The sequence below is a fragment of the Callospermophilus lateralis genome, chromosome 4, assembly GCF_048772815.1.
Source record: "Callospermophilus lateralis isolate mCalLat2 chromosome 4, mCalLat2.hap1, whole genome shotgun sequence".
Classification (NCBI taxonomy): domain Eukaryota; kingdom Metazoa; phylum Chordata; class Mammalia; order Rodentia; family Sciuridae; genus Callospermophilus; species Callospermophilus lateralis.
In genome coordinates this window covers 35,796,132-35,822,527 of record NC_135308.1, presented here as the reverse complement: position 1 = coordinate 35,822,527, position 26,396 = coordinate 35,796,132, and the positions used below count along the sequence as shown (strand labels likewise).

General features: G+C 35.0%; 1 protein-coding gene across 29 annotated transcripts in view; it reads left to right on the top strand.

Moving 5' to 3' along the window:
- Sorbs2 (sorbin and SH3 domain containing 2) overlaps positions 1–24,636 on the top strand; it is a 169,863-nt gene extending 145,227 nt beyond the window's left edge. For 24 of the 29 annotated variants that reach the window (XM_076853732.1, XM_076853730.1, XM_076853726.1 and 21 more), the window contains 4 exons: positions 962–1,162; positions 17,120–17,169; positions 21,245–21,351; positions 22,497–24,636. In XM_076853732.1, coding sequence (XP_076709847.1) covers positions 962–1,162; positions 17,120–17,169; positions 21,245–21,351; positions 22,497–22,558 — 420 coding nt within the window. In that variant the 3' untranslated portion in view covers positions 22,559–24,636. Of the gene's footprint in view, positions 1–961; positions 1,163–4,976; positions 5,757–7,312; positions 7,505–17,119; positions 17,170–21,244; positions 21,352–22,496 lie in introns of all 29 variants that reach the window. The other 5 variants (XM_076853718.1, XM_076853712.1, XM_076853709.1 and 2 more) reach the window with 1 other exon arrangement.
- Positions 24,637–26,396: the final 1,760 nt, after the last annotated feature.

Here is a 26,396-nt window from a genome sequence, read left to right as displayed (position 1 = left end):
GTAGGACATGTTAAATAAATCATCCAGCACTTTGACAAAAAGAGAACCTTCAATTGTGTAGCACTTGAAGAATGGCTTCCTACTGTCCTGAAGCTATTTAACCAATGTCACTTTCACCACTCTTTCAGATGCAGTTGTCTAAACTTCTGTATGTGCAGCTGCAAGTTTGTGACTTAACAGTAGCCTGCCTACTTAGTTCTGGGCCATGTGTGGTTTTGAGACAAAATTTAAATTAGGATCTATGGCATTGGCTTGGTCACTGCAGGAAGAGCAATCATGAATGTAGACAGTTCTATCACTGCACAAGCCAAAGACTCTATTCAAATATTTAAGGCCCAGTATGGCATGGCCACCAGTCAGAAAGGATGCTGGCATGACACAGTCCTGACACAGCGGGGCGATTTGAGTCCTGGCCACAGCTGTGAATATTCTAGGGTTCTCTCTTTGCCCCTGTCTTTTTCATTCACTCTTTGTCCCTACTTAGGACACATAGATTAAAGAAGAAAAATGGTGTGCTATTCTACTGTATCCCTTCCTGAGAACGATTTCTGCCATTCCAGACATACTTTCTGAAACTTTTCCTGAAGAAGCTCATTCCTTTGAATTTGACAAAGATAGCATGCTGCTACTGTCATTAAAACATTACCTTTAAATTAGTCTGCTTTTTGAAATAACTCATTGCACACAGTACCAGTATGAAACATATATAAGCGTATCCACAACCACCAAGCATCCTTAGGGAAGATTCTAATGTTATGAATGGATGGTTTAGTTGCATGAATATCAATAATTTTGTTGTTGTTTTTTTTGTAAGACCTTTCTTGCATTCCCCTAATTAAACAAAACCTAGAAGTGTAAAACTTTCCCAAGTGTAAAACTTGTTAATTAAGAAACAATAGCAGTTATGCATTTAATATTTTGCATGCCTATTTATAATGCATTTTCTTAATGTTCATTACAGGGAGATAGAATTATTCTTCTTAAAAGAGTTGATCAAAACTGGTATGAAGGTAAAATTCCAGGAACCAACAGACAAGGCATCTTCCCTGTTTCCTATGTAGAAGTCATCAAGAAGAATACAAAAGGTGCTGAGGAATACCCTGACCCTCCAATACCCCACAGCTATTCTAGTGATAGAATCCACAGCTTAAGTTCCAATAAGGTAAGAAAATATTCTGTCATATGAATATTCTGTCATTTTAAATTTGGGAGCTGGTAGTAAGATAACTAGTATGTGATTTTAGACATTAGATCAGACTATCACATGCATTGCAAAGATGGGATTTACATACTCTGGTTCCACACATGTGAGTGCCATTTAATCTTTCTCAAATAGGTGCTGGCATAAAGGGTTAATGCTTGCTTTTGCTAATTTTGTTTTCAAGTTAAAATGTTGAAAGAGAAAACATTAGTATCATGAAACCTTATATGATATTTATCTATATTTCTTATATATATTCTTAAACTTTATTTTTTCTGAAGTTTGATTTTATATAAATATAAATTTTGTATCATATGATACATTATTTTATATGCAGATACAATTACAATTTATATATATAAATATTTATTAACATATACAACATAAAATTCCATGTATATCCCAAGATGGTGTATCTCAAGAAGATATGGTTATTAGATTGACAAAAATCTCATTCAAATCTTTACGAAGTAATTCTTTTAAAAATTAGAGACTGTAATTTGGCTTATTAGTTAGAATAAAAATGTTGTAGATTGTTAGAAGTCTTCAAATTTATTCATTAGTTTGGGGACAAGTATATGCCAATTCTACTGTTTCCTTTGAGCTAGTAGCTGAAGATTATTATCTATCTCCATATGCAATTTATTTTTTTATTAGTTTCTCTTTTAGTTGTACATACTTTTAGGGTTCATTTTGACACAATTATATGAGTGTGGAATATCAATATGCAATTTAAAAGAGACTCCCTGAATTCGTTAACAAGTAAAAACTGTCCTCCTACTGTCTTTACTCACAATGTGAATTTTTTTCTTATTTTTCTGTTGAATTATAATGTATTCTTCTTTACGGATGGTAATTTGGGGTTTCTTTCTCCTTTTAATTGACTTCAAAGTATAAACTTGCCAAAGAATTGTTTCCAAAATACTGTTAAATACTTGCCAACATTTTCAAAAATTATTGTTACATAATTTATTGTTTTGCTTGAGATCAAGGCTAGGATGTAGAAAAGTAAACCATCTAGAGTTAGCAAAATAAAATAGCATATCAGCCATTATGAAATCGTGAAGTATATGCAATGCAAGATCATTTCAAGGTCATGTCCCCAGAAACTTAAATTACTCCTGAAAAAAGAGACTTAGGAGAATTTTAAACAAGTAAGTGATAGAATGTGTTCTTAAGAAACACCTTCTTTTAAAGGTCTAAAGGTAGGCATTTTACTCATCGTAATCCTCTTTAAAGATTGGGTTTCAGTTGTGGGTAATTACTCTCAATTCTATGTTCTTGGACAATGGTATAGCTTGGTACTATCCAGTTTTGTTTGATTGTGAGGTTTTCCAGAATCTTCCTGAGTATATTTATTTTACCACTTAGGACTTAGCATTTAGAGATCAACATTCTTATTTCAGTAGTTCTTACTGATAAAAAGAAAAGATAAGAATCTCTATTCAAATATTTGCCTTATCCACCATCAGTGAATTTAACAAAACTGCCAGATAAATCTCAAGCAATTGTACTTTTAAATAAAATTGTATAAGGAGAAAATCATGTCCCTATACAGGTCTATTTAAAATTAAAGAATTTCCATGTCCCCGGATTAATGATAACAATATAATATTTTAGATTATAATGTTTTAATCTTTGTGAATATGATTTAAATTGGTATTTTCCATTTTTTTTCTATAATACCAGGTTTTAAATAGAGGAGTACACAAATTTCATTAATAACTAATAAGTTTATTCTCATTGCTGGGAACAAATACATTGAAAGTTTATGTCCATAATTTGAAAGAAATACTTACTGGTTTCATTTCAACTGGGGTTCCATGCTATGATATTACTGGCTTAATGGAGGGAAATTCCCAATAGCATTGCACTGAGTTATTTTCAGGAAGAGAAATGTTAGATATTTTCAAATGATGAGACTCAAAGTAATGTCACATCTTTTATTTTCTAACTGATATTTGCAAATAGGAGCTCATTAATGATTTTCAAATCACCCTTTGACAATTTTAAATGTTTCTTGACATAGTATCTCTGCCTTAGGGGAGACTCAAATGTAAGTTGATATTATTTCTGATATTTTTGCTTTTAGTACATTAGAATCCCATTAGAAAGAAAGCAGAATACTTGTATGACTTTTGTATTATGGGTGCATTTTTGTGATATAGGTATTCTGAAATACCTAACAACTTTTGATATAACCAAGTCCATGGTACAGCTAAGCACTTTTAACTGTTAACTTATATATAGATGACTATGGTCATAATGGCACTTATAATAGTAGCAGATAGCAATAGTAATAGTGGTGTAATGTAGTATAATGATAGTAATGATGATAAGGAATTTAAAGATCCTTCTTTCTCACACAAATAATAATCCTATCCATAAAAGAGAGTCAGAAGTAGTCATCTTGAATTATTGTGAGTTTCAAAGACTTTCAAAATCTAATTATTAAAAACTTTTGTTATGTATACTAAAGACCATAAAATAGAACTCTAAACAATAAATGAACTTCTATAGACTCTCAAATAAGACTTAGGTAATTTATATGTTGTTGAAAATTTAGCATCTGTGGGTTGGGGGTGTAGTTCAGTAGTAGAGCACTTAAAATTCAACACCTTCAGGGCTTAACAGGAATGGATTTCCACACAGTTCACATGTACAGGCTCACTTTGTATCAAGTGCTAAGCAACTTAGAGTACCCTGTAGTAACATGCTCAGATGAGTTTTATGAGACTTTGTGCCATTTTTGGTACTCCTTGATGAAACAACATCATATTTCTTTTTTTTAAGAAAAACTAAATAAATTCATCTAATGTCCCATTCCTATTATAAGTCACAGAAATCAAAAGTTAGGTGGGAATTTGATGTGTACTTACACATACTAAGGCCTAAGGTCCTAGAGTCCTTGCTGCATGGGTGGAAGTATTGTCCTAAGCAATCAACTAGAGAGAATCTTTCTTGAAAATTTTTTGTTTCCAAACAAGTCATCTACTTGGAAAATACTAAAGCATCAGAATCTCTCAAAGCTTTTATATGTATAGTATATACCACATTTACTTGTCCATCACAGATAGATCAATGTATGAGACATTGTTAAGCAAGAACTTCTAGAACTACTTTTCATGAACTTGCACAAAAATTCAAATTTACCATTTTGTTTAAAATATCCAAAATACATCAGTAATATATACTTCATGTGATGTATCATAATGACCTTGAAAACATGAGTAAGGAAATCTTGAGAGTTCAAAAGATTGGGAACTGCCTAAGGAAGCAAGAACAGTAGATAAACTTAAGGAATAAAACACACACACACAAAAAAAAAAACCCTTAGCTGTTGGTTCTCATTTTACATTAACATTTTCCACAATAACTTTGAATCACAGTTTAAAAGACTGATCAATCATCTAAATGAAATACACTATTAAATTAAATCTCTTAAAGGTTTTGATGTCTGTCCTCATACTCTCTATGACCACTTTATCTTCTCACGTAGCATAATCTTTTCCAAAACTAATAGTGTTTTATTGTTCAAGTTGGTTTCTTAAATTATCATAAATGGATTGTATGTATTTAAATTTCAACACAATTTCTTCCAATCTAGGTATATTCCAAATATCTTAAAATCCATGTCCATGTTAAACATAGACTAATTTTTATATTCATTCCATACCTTTCCTGCATTTCTCTGTCTCTATGTTCTTACTCATTATTATTATTATTATTTTATTTGCCTATTTTTTTAACTTCATAATCCCTGCTCATTTCTAAGTTGGCTTCCAGCGAACCAGCCCTTCCTCCCATGCACAAAGCTTCACCTGGCTCAGACAAAGGAGCCTTCTGGAGAAATGGCCAGGAGTGGTTGTCCCCAACAGAGGGGTGTCCACCAGCAAACTCTTTGTCCCCAACACCATCTTCTTTTCTGGACAACTTCTTGGATGAATTAGAAAAGTTTAGCGCTCTAACCTTACCAGGTGACCAAGCCAAACCAAATGGCCTGGAGGAGATCATCTTTGAAATTAAGGAGGAGCCTCCTGTCCTCCTTCCATTGCCTTCAGCATCCCTAGCTGCTGACTCACGTCACTCTCTGTCACCTTCCCCCCACTTGAGCATGACCCCAGTTGCAGCGCAGCCTTACGATACAAAGCCACTTCAGGATCCCATAAAGACCACTCGAAACAAGTTTGCAGATCGGAAGAAAATGAAAAGAGGCTTTTCAGACCCTGAAAGGGTTCTTGAAGTACTGGGTGATAAATTTGTGTCCTCTGCATGTACCAATGTGGGTTCCTTGCCTGAAACCCTCCCTGTCATTGGAGAGGAAGATGAGGAAATCTGTGAGGGGGTTGTGTCAGGCATCCAAAGGTGGCCAGCAGAATCTCAAGAACAAGGTGCCTTGTGGTGTGGCCATGATGGCACAGAGGTGACACCAGAGCTGCACATTGAAGAAGAGGAAGAAAAGGAGAAACATGGCTGCCTAAAATATCCAGTAGGCATCCCCACAGATCCTAGGATCTCTAAGGAAGACAGCAAAGCAGCAAAATCCAGTCATGAGGTATTTAACTTTGCCTAACAATCCAACAACTAACCAGGCTTACTGCACTAAGCTAGGATAGTTAATCACATTAGTAAATATCTACTGATACTGCCTTAACAGGTTTCATTACAAAGAGAACAAGCACTGTGTGAGTCAGGGTGGAAGAATGAATGAAAACACTCCATATTTTAATAAAATGGTGCAAATATATAATTCCAGCACCAGATTATTTCTTTATGAGTATAAATTCACATTTTAAAAGTCTTTGTAATATATAGCCTTTTATAATTTTCCAGTTTTAATAACAATAGCTAATGTTGAAGCTCTTACTGTCAGTTTTTCTAAACACTCTACATCTTTAATTTTTGAAACCCAGTGAAATGGGAAATATTATTATCTGCACTATATAGATGAGAAAGCGAATGCAAAGACAGATCATCTCAATTCCAAGATGAAAGAACAGTAGACCACACCTCTCATGGGATGGCACTTTGCAAAAAAGTAAAATAACATAAAATATAACTTTATATTTTATAATAATATAAAATAAATAAAAAGACAAATAGTCCTTCCATCATTTTTTGACTTTTCTGGAGAGGTCATTGTCTTCAAGTTGGTAACTACTTAAGAATTATGTTCCGCAACTTCTTCATACAAACTAAGGATATCAAACAACAGCGTTAATCACAAAGAGAGAAAATTCCCTAAAACGTTCTCTCTTTGTGATTAACGCTGTTGTTCTCTCTTTTTTAAAAATAAATTAAATGTGTATTCTGCAAGTAAAAAATAAAATATAATTACTTGCAAGTACTGAAACTATAAAATAAAAAGAAAGGTTCATAAAATGCTTCTATGCCAGTCATTTTTTTCCATGATTCCTCTATTTCCAAAATAAAAACCCTGCCATGCTTACCTTTGCATAAAACAGACACACTACTTCATCAATCACAGAGAGAATTCACTAAGTTAAACATGTTTCTAAGGGAGTTACTTAATAACTAATTTTCCCTTCAATATAATCAGTATTAAGATGTTTTTAGGTAAGTGGCTCAATTTACAGGAAGTGGCTCAATTCACAGGCTATCTGCCTGCTGCAAAGAGTACACCAGGCTTGGCATATGCCTTATGGGGGGAGCCCAGTAGCCAGTTCACATCACACAGAGAGATCATCACTTCCCTTGTTTCATAACACAGTGATACTTAGAGTTTGTGACCTACTCTCCAAGCAAGTTACAAAGGGTCATGAGTTTGTGACCTACTCTCCAAGCAAGTTACAAAGGGTCATTACAGGGTCGTAGATAGTTTTTGTCTTCACATGTAGTAGAAGCTTTCAAATAAACATGAAATGGTAGAATACATACGTTATCCCCTCATCCCCAATTTAAAACAATTATACCCATTGGGACTTTTAAATCAAATTCAAAAGAAAAAGCACAAAGCAAGAATTTATCATAAATATCACTTCCCAGGATAACTTCAAAATTAATTTCAGTTTGGAAAATATTCTCTAAAGACTTTGCAGCCTCATTCTGGATATGTGAATAATCACGTCTTGTTTTTCCTCAATCTTTAAGCCACCTTCATTTTCTTCGGGAGATGGAGCGTCTACACCTTTTCCCAGCCATCTGCCTTCCTCCCCTTCATTCCATTCTCCCTTGGCCTCTGTTTCTGACCTGGTCTCTACACTTTCTCAGCCTACCCAGCCCTACTCTCCTCTCCTCCCTAAATATTCTTATCAACAGGAAATAAGTTCACCAAAATTAAAGGTAACTGCATCTTGAGTCTTGAGTGTGGCTTACTGCATGTTTTTAAATGAACTCAAGTAGATGTATGCATTTAGAATCTGTGGCATCTTACAAGCTCTAAAACATTATATAAGTACTGATGGCTAACTTTTAACATGATAGCATGGCCTCTGTCCAAAAATTTAAAAGTTATATCTTCATAATAACTAGACCCAGGTTGAAGAGAAAAACAAACTAAAATTTATATTATCATTAAAAACAATCATTAGATTTTTTTTTAATTGGGAGTCAGCTTGAGAACCATCTCATTCAAAGGTGTAAGCTTTGTGCCTGTTATTCTCTCCCACTTCCTAGTAAATTCATTACCTCCCATCATTTCCCTCCCACCCATCAGCAGGACCAGCAGAGCCTAAGAGCAGAATGGTCTTTTGTCATCGACTGTCTTGAGCCGAGACCTTTCACAAAGGTGGAGTAAAATGGGGATGTAGGTAGGATGATTCTACTGTTGCAGTTGACAAAGCATCCATCTCTGACACTTGCAGGCTGGCAACTCTGTTGGAATTGAACTCTTCCTTAAGATCATATTTTTAAAAATTTTTAACAAAATTAATGACTGGCCTTGGAAAGAGATAATGATCATCACAACACAAAATCAGTCCATCACAGAAAAGATTTGCTTCTATGCTCAGAAAGATCCTGAAATATTTCCCTTTTGGCAAAGGTGACAGATTTCAAATGAGAACTTATCCTCATATTTAGTCTTTTGAACATGCAATGGGGGTCTCTGCAGATGAAAGTTAAAACTTTGGTAGAGCCAAGTTTTTATGTTAGGGAACTCCAACACCTGAACAGTGCCATTTATACTATCTTCAACATCTGTGTTATCACATCCCTCCACCAGAACAGTCCATTTATGTGAATTCACTTAGGTGTGGAAGGAACTTTTGAAAACTGGACACTTAAAAGATTATTTACTCTTTTGTTCTTAGAGATTTTACCTTTGCTGGCAGAAAATAATTAGGAAAAAAAATTAAGCACTATAATGCCACTTTATATAATGTATAAAGCTAAGAATTTGTCTCCCTTGCTTTCTGTGGTTTTATCTTTAAAGCTAGTGTATTTATTACTTGCCTTTTAGCACTAATTAATCAGGCCTTTAAGCTTTATCAGTAAGTGAAAAAGTAACCTTAGAATCTGAGTTCTCCAACTTAGAGACCAGACAGAGGACTCGACCTTGTAGCATCAAGGACAAAACTAAAATTTAGAAAGTTTTATTCTCCAGCAAGAACCTAGTCCATCTCATAAATTCTTCAGGTCCCAGATGCTTATAGAATGATATGAGAGAACAGAGATATCAAAAGAATACTTTAATAACTACATAAAATAACTAACTCCAGAGAAAATGTAAATTTTTTCTATAAGATTTTATCTTATATTGGGGAGCAAATCTTGATATTTAATCTCCCATTGAATTTTTTAAAAAAACCTTATAAATCTATTTTCCTACTCATAGAAAGAATATAAGTTGGCTGAAGTTATTCATGCTGAGTAAATATAAATACAAATTGAATCAACTCTGAATTTTTATACTCATTGCAAAGAAAGAAACCTCGCACTGAAATCAAAGAGAAAATACCATTTTAATAATCTTAATAAGCACAGCAGAGAATGTATGAAATAATTGCAATAACATTTTTATCAACCCCTATCAGCCATTGTTCAGCCTGTTAATTCAATGTCATTTTTTTCTTTAAAATTATATTCTCAGACCATGAATAATCTGTCATGTTCAATCCATAATCTTTCATAAAAGTAAAATTGACTACCACTTTATGGATTATAGAATGTTGAAAGATAAACAGATTGTAAGTTTGATGTATAAATAATCCAAATCCAAGATTTTTTCCCTAGTTTTTTTAGTATGTTTTCAAATTAATTAGTTTTTATAATAAAAATTACTGTAAAATTCAATCCTCTCTGAGATGTACTTTTCATTACATCCTAGAGAATATTTTGTAGAAGAGACTTATAGAATGTGGATTCAAATTGCAATTAAAGCACTTAATGAAGATAGAGAACAGTTTTTTCTTGGGTTTCTTCCAAGAAACTCATTTTTTATGGTCCCACAGGGAAGTCATCATCCTAAAGCAACCCCATCCAATCTCAGCCCCTTGAGCAGTTTCCAACACGAAATTTGCCTCCAATTCTATGTTCAACTGATCTTTTTAGTTGTTACTCTCCACATCAGTTTTTTCCCCCTCTGTGAGCATTGATATTATAGAACCACTGTATTCATCAAAATCAAAATTCCTGCTGTCCCAGAAAACTCAAAATAGTTTTAGCTTAAACCTGGCAAAAATACATTTCTGATATAAACATAGAATGTTCCAGATTGGAATGGTGGCTTCACAGTCACCAGAAAACCCAGGAAATACCCAGAAATTTCCTGTATTGCATCTTTCAGAACTTACCATACGAATACATCTGCATACAAAGAAGGTTAGGAAATGTAATCTTTACTCAGAATGGCCATGAACTTGCCCAACATCCTGGGTCCCACAACTGAAGGCGAAGAAGAAAACGGATATCAGAGAACATCAGACACTCCCGCTACCATCCTTAAGCAAACCTGCCAAGCTCATTTCATTCCAAGAAATTATTGATTTGAGGACAATTATAGTTATTATTAAATCTCCCCTAAATGAAAAAACCACGTTTTATTTAAAAGTCTTTTAGTTCTACTAAATGTCTTTTTAGCAAAATCAAATGCCAAACAAGATCCTGCCCCCTCATAAAATCTACTCCCACACATGGTTGGCTTATTTACTGTCACAGTGAAGATCTTACCTTGAAAAAACGCTAAAACAGGGGCTGGGGATGTGGCTCAAGCAGTAGCACTCGCCTGGCAGGCGCAGGGCGCTGGGTTCGATCCTTAGCACCACATAAAAAATAAAATAAAGATGTTGTGTCCACCAAAAACTAAAAAATAAATATTAAAAAATTCTTTCTCTCTCTCTCTCTCTCTCTCTCTCTCTCTCTCTCTCTCTCTCTCTCTCAAAAAAAAAAAAAAAAGCTAAAACAATCAAGCTTTAGTTAGAGCAATATTTAGTTTTAATTATATTTCACCATTAAAAAAATCTCTTCTTATACATGCTATTAAAAATTTTTTCCTCTTGACAGTTTCCAAGAAATTTGATGAGTTTTCATCTCACTTTTTATCTGTTCAATAAAACAGGTCAGATTTGAGGGTATTTTTAACCCAGTAGTTAAGTATTTTGTTAAAAAGATAGGCTAAAGCAGGAAGCTCATGAGTTCAAAGCCACTCTCAGCAATAGTGAGGCGCTGAGCAACTCAGTGAGACCCCATTTCTAAATAAAATATAAAATAGGGCTGGGATGTGCCTCAGTGGTTGAGTGCCCCTGAGTTCAATCCTAGGACCAAAAAAAAAAAAAGAAAAACAGTTAATTTTTACTTTGTATTCATAGCCATGTACTTTGCTTTCAAATACCTTCTCCATGCCAGCTTCTCTCTCTAATTCTTTTTCTGCTGTGCCTCTGAGCCCCATATCAATGCAGCATCTGATCCTGAGTGTAGACACTGTGTGGAGCCCTCAGAACAGCTGTCTGCAGACTCTTAACCCTTCCTGCTCTGCTGCTATTCAGGAGTTTGGCATGCTGGGTGTGCATGGGAAGACCAAGATAGGGAAACTCCTCCTGAGACTGCATCATGAAGATGAGAACTAACTAACTTCTTATGGCTTTTCCAGGCTGATTTAAAAAGCGAGATATTTGTCCTGGGTAAACCTCCTCGTAGCCCAGTGATGTCTAAGAGATCCTGCAGCTCACCTGGCAGCAGTTCCCACAGGGTAGGGTCAGATCGCACCCACCTTGTGACAGCCATCCTAGCCACTGTCCCTTTCAGTGGGCTGTATCTTCCACAGTTGTCCTTGCTATGATCTGACAGTGAAGTAGGGCCGAAGAGAGACCCTTGAGAGGAAGTTACCAGCTGATGATGACCAGTGAAATCAGATCAACAGGAAAATCCTGATCTAAGATTTGGGGTCGTGGCCTTCCCTGGTGTGTGTGTCAGGTTTCCCAAAATCCAAAAAAGACATGATCAGTTTCCCACAAGACAAATAAGGGCAGGAGTGTGTGCGGTTTTCTACATCTGTCTCATGTTTCTGGACTAAGTTGCTGCTTTCTAGTCACTGTGTATGGTGCAAAAACCCAAAACTGCTGCCAATCATATATTGAACTCACATGCTTTCAGTGATGTCGGCTTCTATGTCAATTTGTTCAGATTTATTTTAATTCACGATCCTTGTGTCAGAATGTGTTATTTGTGTTGGTGGCATAGGGGTGAACATAGCTGCCTTCCCAAATGTTTTGTTGCTCCTGTGACAAGTGCTACATTCACTCAATGCTCCTTTTATCTCCAATATTGCTCTCTGGAGTCCATGTACTCCCAATTTTTTGACAGTTTTGATCAAACTTAAAGGTCCAATTACTGTCCCTTTAGCTGCTTAGTTCTATACCATCTGCAGCACTTTAGAATGAATGGTTTCTAAATGGAACTGTCACTTCTGGGGAACGCAGCCAAGTTGTTTGAGAATTCTCATCTGTGCATACGTCAGGATTCCTTTTACCATTGCTATTTCAACAGACCCTGGTTGAGTTTCACTAGCCAATTACAAAGTTGTGGCTCTGCATTTCAAGTTCCCAAAGGCTTCATTTCAAGTTTTCCTTTTCCATTTTTTAAAATGTAGATACTGTTCTGTGTTTATGCCATTTTGTGCTTTTTTTTTTTTTTTGCTTTTCATAGTAAGACCTTGTTTTGCCGCCAAAGCAATCTTCTGTTGCCATAGAGAGAGAGGAATGTCAATTTGTAGAGATTCTTAAACGCCTTTAAATGGCCTTCCAGAGCCAACATACACACACACACACACACACACACACACACACACACAAAGGGAAGCTTTTTCCAAAATTGATAGAGCTAATCCATAAATTCCCATGGGTCAATGAACTGGTATGCTTTGGGTCACTGCAAGTTAGGTTACACATTTGTGTGGACCATAAATATTCTATTTTCTTTCCACTTATGCAAAGTTGTGTTTACTTTCATAATTTAAGAAAGAAAAATAAGCCTATAAACATAAACTTGGTACTGTTATTAGGAGATTGTCAGCCATTTGTGGTTGATAATACTACTATTAACATTTTCTGGGGGAAATTTGACTTAAAAACTTTAGAACAATTTATCATGCTTTCAAGATTTTTCAACATTAATATTTAAAGTAACAATTCATACTATTTTCACAATGATGTCATAAAAGATATAGTGAATCCTCCAGGGATACCTTTGCAGAAGCATAAATAGATTGGCTTTCAGATAGACTATATCTCACATGAGAAGGGAAAGTATATCTTCTTCTGATGCCAGAGTATCTAGGATAGGTCAGACCAGTTTCTTTATGAGCAGTGGTTTATGGTTGATCCTAGTTTTGAAAGTTAGCATGTGTTAAAAACCTGTCTTTCATCTTTGACAGCATTAAAAAAAAATAACTATTCAGCAATCAAAATAAATAAATAACTACATTAAAAGAGAAAAAAAAAAGATTGTTACATTGCTAAGGGGGAAATTAAATACTTAGTACCATAAAAATAGCATGGTGCTGCACTGAATTTTCTAAATTTTATTCTACTTTTAAGATCCATCAAGGAAATATAGGCATGATACAATTCTTGCTCAACTTTTCCAGCACAGTGATTGTAATGTGTTAACTTGAAAACCATCTTCTTGAGCTCACAGTTCGTGTAAGCCTCTCAGAATGTCACAAATATATATTCTTCTATATTTATCTCAGCCCTGTTAAGCAGTTATGAGTAATAGAAATGCCTGGGCAGATAGTTAAAATAGAAATGAACACAGACCAAAAACATCAGTGGCTGTCAAGTGATTCCTTCTCAAGAATGTAAAATGTGGGAAGGGAAAAACATGGTTAGGAAAACAGGTGATTGTTCATTCCACATCATTCTGTGGTCTTTAAAATATCCTTTCAAAGTTAATCCAGGCTGAAGGAATTTGGTGAGAGCTGACCAACGGCAAAAACAACTTTTACTGTGTTGCTGTCCCAGCTCACCATTAGGTGGCAATCAAGGGCAGATATGGCACCAATTCTAGGGTACATGCACACTGAGCAGAAGATGGTCTCCTTAGATAATTTGCTTGGATATCTTTACAAAACATAAACACCTATCTTAGGGACAAAATAAAGATGTTGATTAACCAAGTTGCGCCACCTATCCTATCTTAGTAATATTTCATACAATAAAGAGGGTTAGTAAAATTTATCATCCCATTTTGTTTTCTAATCTATTTGTCACATTAGGAAATTATCCAATAGCTTTGGGTTTTGGTTCATTTGTCTGAAAACAAAGCTGAATTATTACCATTATTGTTTTTATGTGACTAAGACAAGTGAGAATTAACCAGTAAATGTCACTTGTCAGGGCTCTCTGACAATTAAATGCCTAAAATTGATGAGAGGCCCCTTTACACAGCGGAGGAAATGTGGATGTCTTTATGAGTTCCCCAAGTGGAGCAAGATTAATCTTCATCTCATCCAACTCCTTGACTTTAGAGATAAGAAAGCTGAAATGAATCCTCAAGATCATAAAATAAGTAGTCAATGCCCCAAACAGACACAAATGTGCCCTCATAAATAACTACTCATAAACAACCACTAACACTTCTTATGCCACTACTTATTGGTCAAATACCTTTGAAATAAATTAATTCACAGGCTGGGGATGCAGTTCAATGACAGACCACTTGACTGGCATGCCCAAGGCCCTGAATTTGATCCCCAGCAATACATATACACAAATTAATTAATTAATTAAAAAACGGTAATTAGTTACCTTTCCTCCAAACTGGGTCCTAGTTATCCATTAACATGGGGTGAGTCTTATTAAAGGAAGTTTCGCAAAGTTTTATGAGAGGTTCACAACTTCTCTGTTAATTAAGGCTGTGAGAAATTCTAGCCTGTGAATATAAACAGTATAGAAAGGGTGGCAGGCAGAGACAAGTTTTGAAGGATGTGAAGGAAAGGAAAAGATATTGGGAAACAGGGTCAAGAGCAAGGACATTATTGACAGACAAAGCCAGAACCACAAGCTCTTGACATGCTGAGGCCTGCAGAACTAAGGGACCCACACACAGCAACAGCCCAATTCTTCCAATCCAATCGTCAAAAGAATAGTTCACGTAAATGATTTAAGAAGCAGGTTGAATTAAAGAAATTGAACTGGTAGAATTATAGTGATGGAGATATACCGACTTTGAAAGTAGAGTTTTTATTTTAATGTAGAACTTCATTTTTAAAGTGTTATTCCCATTTTAATGCTATTAAATCAACCACTTTCACCAAACACTGAATGCCATTTATAAGTTATAACTTTTACTCAATCTAAACATATTAGGATGATTTAACTATTTTGTGGAAATAGGCAGGCCATCATTAGAGCATAATGAAACATATTTTACAAAACGTTTTCTCTTAAGAACAAATAATTTTTTTATCTATAACTTTTCTTTGTCATACACTTCGTATGGTGCTATGACAATTTTTTGAAAGAATAGTCGCTATCATGGTTGTTATTTGAAAGACAGCAAATTAGACTCCGTTAAAGACTCTTTTATATACACAATACTTTTGAGTGATTAATGTGACTTTTCAAAATCATGTAGCCTTAATACATGGTAATAAATAGTAATTTGACTGGAAATTTTACTCCTGTGAATGTATTCTAAAAAATAGTTTAAAAGAAGAAAATAGCTTTTGAATATAATGTTAATAACATTGTTATTTATAATAGCAAAAATAAAAAAAAGATTAGGCCAACCAACTTCAAAAATAAATGGCTAAAAAATATAGTATATAGATACATATGTGAGGGAACATTATTCTGCAGTCATTTAAAAAGAAAAAGAAAACAGAAAAGAAGACTTGGAATTATTACATAGTATTAATGACAATATATACAGCTCTTACTTCAGCATGCAAGATATTTTACATATATAAAGTTTTGTTGAATTAAAAGAGAACTTGAAGAAATTTAACATATAGGTTTACAGATGACTTACAGTTGCCTCTTTATACGTTTAAATTGATTTAATATTTTAAATCATCAAAAATGGCTGGAAATGGTTTAATCTTAATCATTCTTAAAATAATGTTTTATCATTTTAATAATAGATACACTGTTAACAATTTTATATTGGTTGATGTGAATAAACTCTTTTAAGACCTTAAGCCATCCATGTGTATGTAATCTTACCCAAACTTTAATTTTAAGTTATTATGTGCATGGACTGTTGAGTGAAATACTATTGGTAATAGCTTCAAGTGAATGGATTCAGAAATTGACATTTAATAGTCTATCCAGATAGCATGGATGGGAAGTGGTTGGATAAAGAATTTAGGAAGGGGACTGATGATAGAGTACAGGGAATCCCAGATTTCCCCATCCAAGCCTGGGCCAGTGGTATTTCCATAGACAATCTGCAGGAAAAACTTTTCAGCCTCTCAATAATCTATTCATAACTATGGGAACCTGAGAACTGGTCCTGATGTCTAAGGACATGGATCTAAAAATTAATTCCGTAATCATCAAAGAGTCACTGCCACGCAAACTCTGATTTTGTTATTTCACCATGTAACTGTCCTTTAGAAGAAAATATTTTGAAACGTATTATGAATGAGTTGCATGCATTTCTCTCCCTAAAAGGCAACAGTTAGGTAGTCAATTACACAAATTTGACATATTCAACAAATGTATTAACTTTCGTTCATTGAAGTATTTATGTGGCTATATAGGATGCTAAGGCTTGTCATTTCCAATATTATAAGTATCTATTACAGATACTGGTCTTGATGCTTAGTTTAAAAAGCAAGGAAACTCTTTTGAGAGTTCAGTGCACTGGGAATTTCTACCAATATTTCTCTTCCAAGGTAAAAATGTTACATGTTACCTGGATATTGTTTGTTGCATTCTATTAAAAGTTCTCTGTTTCTCATTTTAAAAATGCATGTGTCTTCTCCACATTGAGAGCAGAGAATGTTACTTCAAATGTAGCATGGGATGTCACCTGTACTGTATGTGAAAATGTTGTCTGTGAAGGAAAAGTTTACAGAGTGAATGTGGATATTCTGCTGTTAAGCTAACTGTGGCTTACTTTCTGCTTGTTTGAGAAAACGCTGGAGAATAAGGTTGAGTGAAGGTGTCCATACTGCCTATTCTAGTGGTTTGGTGTCCACGTTCTTGCCATATTCCTGACCTTTGAAAAATCAATGGGACTAAACCCTGAATTCTTAAAGCTTGAGCAGACAAGATTGTGGATGTATTCAAAACATTTGAACCATGGTTATTTTCATTTAATTTAAAGCACCCTTCAAAATATTTTAATTATAAATCCTGCAGAAACCCTTTATTTGGTGGTTGTTTTTCTTCCTCTTGGTTTTTTACAACAGGAAATATTAAATGTCAAGAAAAGTACCATGCCATTACCCAAATTATCTTTTAATTAGTACCAGTTTAAACATTGATTACATTGAAAATCATTTCATTTCAGCCACAGCGTCCTGTGTTTACTCATGAAAACATTCAAGGTGGGGGGGAACCGTAAGTATTCTTCTTATCTTCTAAATTCAAGACTAACCTTGACCCACAATATAGATTATTGATGTTCCAAAACAGAGGATGGCACAACTTTGCAAGGGAAAGAGATCAAAGTAACTTCCATGAGATCTTTTAACTTAGGGGTAATTGCAGTGGTCTCCATCTTTTATGACAGAGATCAAAAGTAATGCTTAAAAGAAAACAGAGAAGGTTTTCATTTATGCACTAAGAAAACCTTCCAATGTTGCAGTGATTCCCAAGATTTATAAATTTGTCTCTTCCTCTGCCTGCTGGTTATGTAACTAGTCACTACAGTTTTAAAGACACACGCACAATGTCCTAATATTGTTTTTCCACCTGCTTGATTGAAAGTAGACTTAAAGTCTACCTTAATACCATCATTCCGAAGTTACATGCTTAGAAGTGTCTTTTGAAAATGGCAGTATTAAAACAAAACACTCACTGTCATTCAGCTAGAAGGTATTACTTCCCCAGCACCAGGAATATGCCTTTCAAATTCCCTCTCTTTGATACAGAAGCTAATTCATACTGAAGGTATTACACATTGCCTTTAAGAATCTCTCTTGTGTAGCTTTTTCTTCCCCATTTCACCCATGAGAGAGGTCGTCCACTCTTACTGGTCCCTGCCTATTCTGAGTCAGGAGCAAGATCTGTGGAAGGAGCAGTTCTGGGCCTACAGAGTGAGCCTTCTTCCCCAGCTCTGCTCACCTTGCACAGAGCAGGCTGACAGGGCTCCTCCTCATGGGCAGGACCTACTGTGCGGCCTGAGTCTTGAGGACCACCAAGCCCTTGCTCCTCGTAGATCCTAGACCTCTTTAGAGCCCAGCTCCCACGGAGACTGGCTCTCACAGAGTACAGACAGAAAGGTGTTTTAGTTGAAGGAAATTCCACACCACAAATAATCATTTGAATTTAACTGGGAAACTTCACATATAATTTGTGATTCTGAAGTTTCTGTTCCTTCTCTTATTGATGCAAACAATGATAGGATCCCAATCACAAAAAAATAAATAAATAAAATTTAAAAATATAGACTCCAGGGATGTCTAGGTTTATAGCATTACCAACATGTTCTTTTAAACAGCTTTTAAGGAGTTGATGAATGACCAAGTGTCTTCTGTTACACTGTTTTATGTCATAGACGACTGTGGTCGTTTGGCTATTAAGAAACCAGAGACCCCACATGTGGGAGAAGACACATTTTCCAAGTCCTGCTTTGGACATTTATAAAACATTCTTTATTAAATTTCTATTTTGATTGCAGCCTTCATTGGGGTATTGCTTCATGTCCTTCATTTAAAAATTAGGTTTTGGAGCAAAAGTGGGAACATAATGTTATGTCACTACAATTCAGTTTTGGTGCACTATGTTATAGAAAATTGTGCAGAGAGTTTCTAGTTTGTCTCAGCATTTCCTATATAAAGACAAATTTATTTCTGAGGCATCCTGACCCCACCACCATCATTCATTTCACCAACACATCTTTCAAAACAGAATTTTTAATCATAATTACTGCATTTCCTGTCGTGCAATACTGATTTTGAAAGCCAGCAGAGGTAGGAGGATTTCCGGAAGGTTTGTTTATGTTTCCATAAAATTTCTTTTTTTTTTTTTTTTTGTGGTCTAATTAAACCAGAATGGTAAGTAAATTTTGACAAGCATGCTGGCTTTTATCATACAAAAAATGAAGTAGGACTTCTTGCCAATTTTGGTCTGTTAGCTTTGGGGACCTTGAGATTCTTCAAGCAGCTGGGGTTTGTGGCCTTAAATAGGCCTGTCTCCATAAGTGGTTGGAGATGTGCCTGGGTAAAGGCTAAAGAGGCCTGAGAAGCTCAATCACAGAATCAGTTTTCCCAAAATGAGAGATGCAGTATATACCTATTAAAATAGCAGCCTGGAAATGACTGTTTCCCTCCAATGTGAAACTAAAAAAGACGCCATGTTGAAATCAATATCCCCTGTGAATATACAAAAGGTAGCATTACTTCCCCTTGCCAGCCTCAAAACCAAGTCAATACATACAACAAAATAATTTGACTACTCCTTTTAAGGCTAGCCTCACACAAACATCCAAATGATTTGTTTCCGTTAACACCTGGCAGTTTTTATCACCCCTGCTCTGGGAACCTGGCTACCTTTCTCTACTTGGGCCACCATCGGAATCCTCCCACAACAAAAGACCCAGAAGACTATTCTCAAAAGAACATAAGTGGCTGAAATAAGTGTGCTAGAAGGACAAGGTATCAATAAGGAAAGAAATCTTGTTATTGGAATTTCAGGCTTTGGTACAGGACAGGGTTTTTTTAAGAGAGGCTGTTAGACACTGTATCTTAGTGGCTCTTTCCTAGAATTCCCTGAAGCCAACTTTATCCATATCCACCCATCTGAAAAAGTTCATGAACAGAGAGGGAAACCAGTGGATCAGTGTTCCTTACTTATGACTCGATATTTGAGTTCAAGCAATAGAATTGTTTATTCTACCAAAATATGATTTTCTGACCGAATAAAGCAATTAGAAATAAATCATTAATGTTCCTGATCAGAACTCATTCTTACCAACTTTTTTCAAAGTGGTTTAAAGAACCCCAAAATACCCTAGAATGTTGTTTTTATTTTCTTACAAAAATAGTAGAATTATATAATGGTTACAAAGAGCAACAGAATCAAATTCACCAATTTTTTTTAAAAAATCCCCCTCATAGTGCTGGTAATATTTAGTAATATTAAGAATAAGTTTTTATGTTTACTGCAAAACAAATTATTCCTGACCTTCTCAGCTATTACAATTTTTGTCTTTACTTTCCAAAATGCCAGTCCATTCTAATAGTCATTAAAATATATTCTATTTTGTTACTACAAATTCAGTGTCTGAATTTGTTACTAATCAATGTCACCATAATGTATCTCTTCAAAGAATTCAGGCGGAGAAAAAAATGATAGCATTCTATTAGTAATTCTTCCAAAGAAAATTTTAAATTCAACACAATTTCTCCAGAACCATTTTTTTCTTTCTTTTTTTTTTTTATTTTTTTGGTGGTTGTGCTGGGGATTGAACGCAGGGCCTTGTGCATGCAAGCACTCTACCAACTGAGCTATATCCCCAACCCCAGAGCTATTTTAAAAAGAAATTTATGTCCATAATCTAATATTTAAGATTGACTCAGTGATAACTGAGCATAGACTACATCCACTCAACTTCATAGGTGACTTGCAAATTCTAAATCCTCAGAATGCACTGATTGTAAATTATAAAATTAATCCGCTTTAAGGAGATCTCCTGATTAAAAAAAAAAAATGAAAGAAAACCTTCCCGTTTAAAGTAATTCCCACACAATGATTTAGAAGATATGCATCTGAAACATTTTGTGAATCTCAATTAGAATCACTTAAAAATTTGATTTGCAAGCATCAGTTATTAATGATTATGACTATTAAAACAATGATTCCAGCCAGGCTCAGTGGCACACACCTGTAATCCCAGTGGTTCAGGAGGCTGAGGCAGGAGGATCACTAGTTCAAAGTCAATCTCAGCAACTTAAGGCTCTAGACAACTCAGTGAGACCCTTTCTCTAAATAAAATACAAAAAAGGGCTGGAGATGTAGCTGAGTAGTTAAGTGCCCCTGGGGTCAATCCCTGATATTAAAAAAAAAAAAAAAAAATACTATGATTCCTTCTTGTTTTTATTAGAGCTGAACAATACAAATATCATTTATTTTTGTATTCTGCATTGTTATGTAGTATTTAAATAATCAACTTTAGATAACTTGAACATTAAAATGTAGGTCTGACCTATAAATGTTAACATATTTTCATCCAGTTCATGAATATTATAATCTTCCATGAATGTTCTTCATTGTGAGTTTCGAAATGTTATTTGGGTAGTATCATTCCCATAAAAAGACCTAAATTTTTCTATTTACATGCTTGCCAAAGATTTACACTACTTAAAATGCTAACAAGAATAGAAATGTTAAAAATGAAATGAATATTGCACTATGTTCGATTTCACAAAGATGTAAAAAACAAAAAAATTAAAACACGCTTGTCCTGTTTAAGGTTTCAGGCTCTGTATAACTATACTCCTAGGAATGAAGATGAGCTGGAACTCAGAGAAAGTGATGTCATTGATGTGATGGAAAAATGTGACGATGGATGGTTTGTAGGTACGTGTACATTTCTTTTCAGACACATCTGGCTGCAATTTGCTTGCATTTGCTCTCCTGCATGGTTCACTGTGATAGTCAAGTCTTCGTTGAATTCATAATGTCTTTGAATCTTTCCTACATTCATATGCATTGTATAATCCCCATATGCTTATACATATGTACAAACCATTGCCTTTTTACTGTTTAGAATTTACTGCTTCCAGTATGTGTGATTTTCTGCCAGTTTTTATCTCCGAGAAAATGAAAGGACTAAGGCCACATTTACAGCCCCAAGATTCTGATTCTATTTATAATAATTCCCATCCAGAAGAAAAGTAAAATGGCTGGCCTTCATGGGGCAGGGGTTTAGGAGTGTGGAATAATGGTAACCAAATGAAGATGGTAAATTCTAAAGTTTAATGAGAAATGGAATTTGATAGACCATATTGACACTAATTGTGCTAGAAATCCTAAGTGAGCTTTTGGTGCATCAACTTTTACAAAAAGTCTCCAAGGAATCATGGTATTTGAAACCGAAGGTAATTATAGTGAACCCAGTGACTGAAACTGTTCCCCCACCCCCACATAAACACACAGGTAGTGGCTAATCTTTTCTTTCTTTAGTGACTCTGTAGATTGTTCACATTTTCCAGATTTTATTAAGGATTCTGGCAGTGCATTGAGCATGAGATAATACAACTCTACTGGTAATGTCGGAGTCCAGATAATGCCTTAATGTGGCACCTGTGTTGAGGAAGCCTCTTGCCCTGAACCAACCCTCGCTCTTGCACTTTTCCAGTTATCCTGTCACATTTATTTCTCATTCCTTGCTCTTGTTTAGGAGCATGGTGACGAGTTCCACCACCCACCTCCCCCACGGGTGGTCTTTCCCCTTAGAGGAGAGGCTGAGCTTTTCTTTTCGAGCCTGGTATGCCAGAAGCAATCACTGAGGTTTATGAGGCAATGAAAACATCAGGCAGCACAACTAAAATTGCTGTTTTTTTCTTCTTTTTGTCTTAAAGTGAGTTTTCTTTCATCCTCTCCAAACCCTTCAGAGCTCTCTCTTAGTGAAGCTTTGTTAAGTGGAAAGCGCTCAAGTCTACAGATATGAACTGATATTTCCTTGCTGTCACACCTTTTTCATTTATTGCTTCTATTTTCAGGAACCTCAAGAAGAACCAAATTCTTTGGTACTTTCCCCGGAAACTATGTCAAGAGGCTGTGAATCACTCTCCCTCCTTATTTATGCCGCATTTCAGCAACACGTTCTGCGTAAAACTTGCCTGAGACATCCCTGAAGGCCTCTCGTTGTCATGCCTTATGGCTTCCAATACGCCATCACCATCCCCACCTGCCACCACCAAACCACCAGCAGAGTAACTGCCACTGGGAGCCTTGGGGGGACGTGGCAGACTTACATTCATGTGAAAGTGTATATTCCTGCTTTCTGCCCTAAACTTTGAAATGTCAATGTGTGGGATCAGAAAGAAAATCGTTTTTCTTAGAAAAGCCAAAAAGAAAGTGTCTCCAGGATGTTCTCTGATCTCACGGTTGTATTTGGAAATTTCTGAAAGATGGTTTCCCCTGGGGCAAACAGAAGATTGCTTATTCCTAAATGCTGTGGTTTGTATTTTCATTCTTAGCTTGGCATTATATTTTCCTTTCACAAGTTTGCCTAGTGTCCTGGTTTACACTATATGACAACTGTACTTCAGCTATCGTTTGCCTGCACTTATATGTTGTTATATGCACAGTGACTATAAAATCTAAAGCAAGAGTAGGAAAGTTAATTTGGATGGGTGTGATTTTGTTGATTGAATGTAAGTTTTCAAATAGGAGTCTTTTCCTGCAACTTTTTTTTTTTTTTTTTTTGTACTTTTTAGAAGTGCAAACAGTGAGTGAATAAGAGCCTTTGGTAATTATCATGAGAATACAAGAGGATTAGCTAGGCTAAAAGAAAAAAAAGAACATTGTGTTGTAAAGTTGCATTGCTATTTTATATTAAAATGTAATCATCAGCATCATGAACAATGAGCTCTTAGTGTTTTATTTATCTGATAAAATTTAAATGAAAGCAGTGTTAGAGGTACAAAGAACTATTCTAATATAGACACTTGAAAGTATCTGTAAGCAATATTAGTAGGTAAGATTTCACTGTGTGTACACAGGCGCATTTGAGATTGTATGAGAACATATAATCCATATGATATGTTGTACATTTTATGGAAATGTAAAAGAATCCCACATATTATTTTATAGAAATAGAGTGCTTCAGAAGCATCACAAGTATTAAGGCTGGTTTTAGCAAGGATTATGATCAATACAATTATTTTTACTATAGTAATTATTTTTCTTCAGTGGAACCCAGAATCCTGGCTACATTTGAGAACAGGAATATGTTGAGCCTGATTTTCCTGGTATGTGTAAAATACTTCCTAGGAATAAATTAGGCACTTTTTAGAGACAATGTTAAATCATTCAGGTAATATTTTTGCCCTAAATTTGCAAAATTACATTGGACCTGAAAGATTTAATAGGGTTAATAGTGCCTGAATTACACATACCCTGAGAACTAGCTTTGTATTTCTTATGACTTTGCATAAGAACTATTCATCTTTGGATCTTGAGCACCTTATAAACAAAACTTTTTATGGCATTTCTTCCGTGGACAATGATTGATCTTTTCACAATACATAGACTCTTGAATTTTGTACATATGTTTGTTCTTTTTTTGTACAGACTATTTAGTCATTGAGAAAGCAGGGGGATTTCCTAATCTGATCTTTATCCTGCACTTAAACTTTGCTAAAACACTTTCAGCAGAATACCCTTTACCTATCTCACAGATCACACCCCTTGATAGTGCGATTCTGTAAGGTAGCATTTATGCAAAACTTTATGAGTTTAAAAAATCTTAGCAGCCAAATTGAAATGTACATAAATACTGATTACAGAGGAATTTCATTAGGAAGAAAGTAAAGAAGCATTTTTGAGTAGGCCACCTTGATTACCATCAAGTTCACAATCAGCTTTATACTTTAAAGGTTTGGGGTTTGAAATTAAGTCAACTGCATGCAGATTTGCTGATAAATGAATAATTCTCTTTGATGCCATTTATGAGAGAAGACTTCAATATCTGTTGCCTGTCATATTTTAAAAAAAGTACTATTTCTACTCTGTATCTGATTTTAAAAGGAAAAATATTCATACCTGGATTTCAGGTAATTGACTTTGAATTCTTACAAGCAGAGGTCATTGTGTTTTTCTTGAGTAGACATCTAATAAATTTTGCTTGGAAGTATACTTCAGTTTTTCTTTTTGACATTTATACCTACCTAAATTGCGTATTTTATTTCATGTTGCTAGTTAAAATATAAGAAAATTCATTTACTCTGTGTTCTCTTGACACACAAATGGAGAAAATATGTGTTAGCCTCAGCTCAGAGAAGAAGTATTTTTAAACCTACCATTAAAGCTCATTTGCTAAATACCCTTTGGCTAGAAATTACTCTTTAGTTTAAATAATACATTTTAAAATATTTCTGCCTCAAAACTCACTGTTTGTCCAAGGACAAATTAATCACAGGAAGTGTGACTTTCCCAAGTCAACTATCTTCAAATTTTTGAATTCTTGCCCTAAACATCTGTAGTCACAGCATGGCAGCCACCTTTAATACCCAAAGGCTTTCATCAAATTTCAAACTATGTGCTACAATGGAATCAACCTTTTCTGCCACACAAATAGTAATAGCTTTCCTACCTGCATCCTTTCTGTATACCTTAGTCCCTTCTTTTTTTTTTTAAAAAAGAGAGAGAGGAGAGAGAGAGAATTTTAATATTTATTTTTTAGTTTTTCGGCGGACATGGCATCTTTGTTTGTATGTGGTGAGGATCGAACCCGGGCCGCACGCATACCAGGCAAGCGCGCTACCGCTTGAGCCACATCCCCAGCCCCCTTAGTCCCTTCTTGATCTTTGCCAAAAACTTGGACATTGCTCTCTTGGCAACTCAGTTATTAAAACACGGTGCTGCCTTGCTTTATCTTAGTTCCCACACTGATCTTCTCTGTTCCATTGGATAATTTTCACCACTTATTAACTTTCTACTAATATACGCTCTCTTTGTGTGAAGAATATGTCACATAATATTCTTATGATCCTGTTTTCACCTGTGCATTTGTGGGAATTTAACTAGATAAAACTGCATCTACCCATCCAGGTCAGCAAACGGGCAACAGGAGGAGACCGTCTGATATTTATGTGCCAAATGTTAATCCCTGCTTTAACGACCCCATCATTAAAAATAGGCATGTCCGTTTCTTACTTGATCAAAAGCAGAATCTAGTTGAGTAACCGTCTGTTTTCATAACCATTCACTGCTTGCTCTCTTTGTAGGTGGTCAGTTTGTGTGGCCTGATAATTTCTTCCCACTGCTTCCCAGATTTCAGCCACAAAGGGAGATATTCTTTAAAGATTTATTTGATTAAATCAGACTAAGCCTTCTGTCGGCTTCCAAGAACGTGTTTATTCAAATTTATTTTTATTTCAGCCTCCTCTCCAGATTGTACCCTTCTAACAGTTGTTTATATATCAGTTGTGATTTCAAATTATTTACTCATCACTGATAATTAGGGTCAGAACACAAGCAGAGATTGGAATTATTAATAAATTATCTGTAGGAGGAATTGGCATACTGTAGCTTGAGGAGAAAATTCAGACCTCTGTCTGTTTTTTATATTCCCTGAAAGTTAGGAGTGGTTTGTACAGATGAATACTGGCCATTAACTTGATGTTAGGGAACACTAACTTTGAACCCTAATTAAGTAAAATATTATCTCCTAAGAAAGAATTTCTTTATTTTTATTAGTAGGTCTATATTAGAAAATATTTTTTAAAAGAAGCCACAGAAAAAGAAAATATTTTACTTTGTTTTTAAGATTAAACTCTTAATTTCATCAATAATAATTGGCAGAGATGTATTTTCTCCTTGTTATATAATAATGTACACAATAACCTCAATTTTACCTTCTAGTACACAAAAATCTAAAATGTTTACTATCTGTC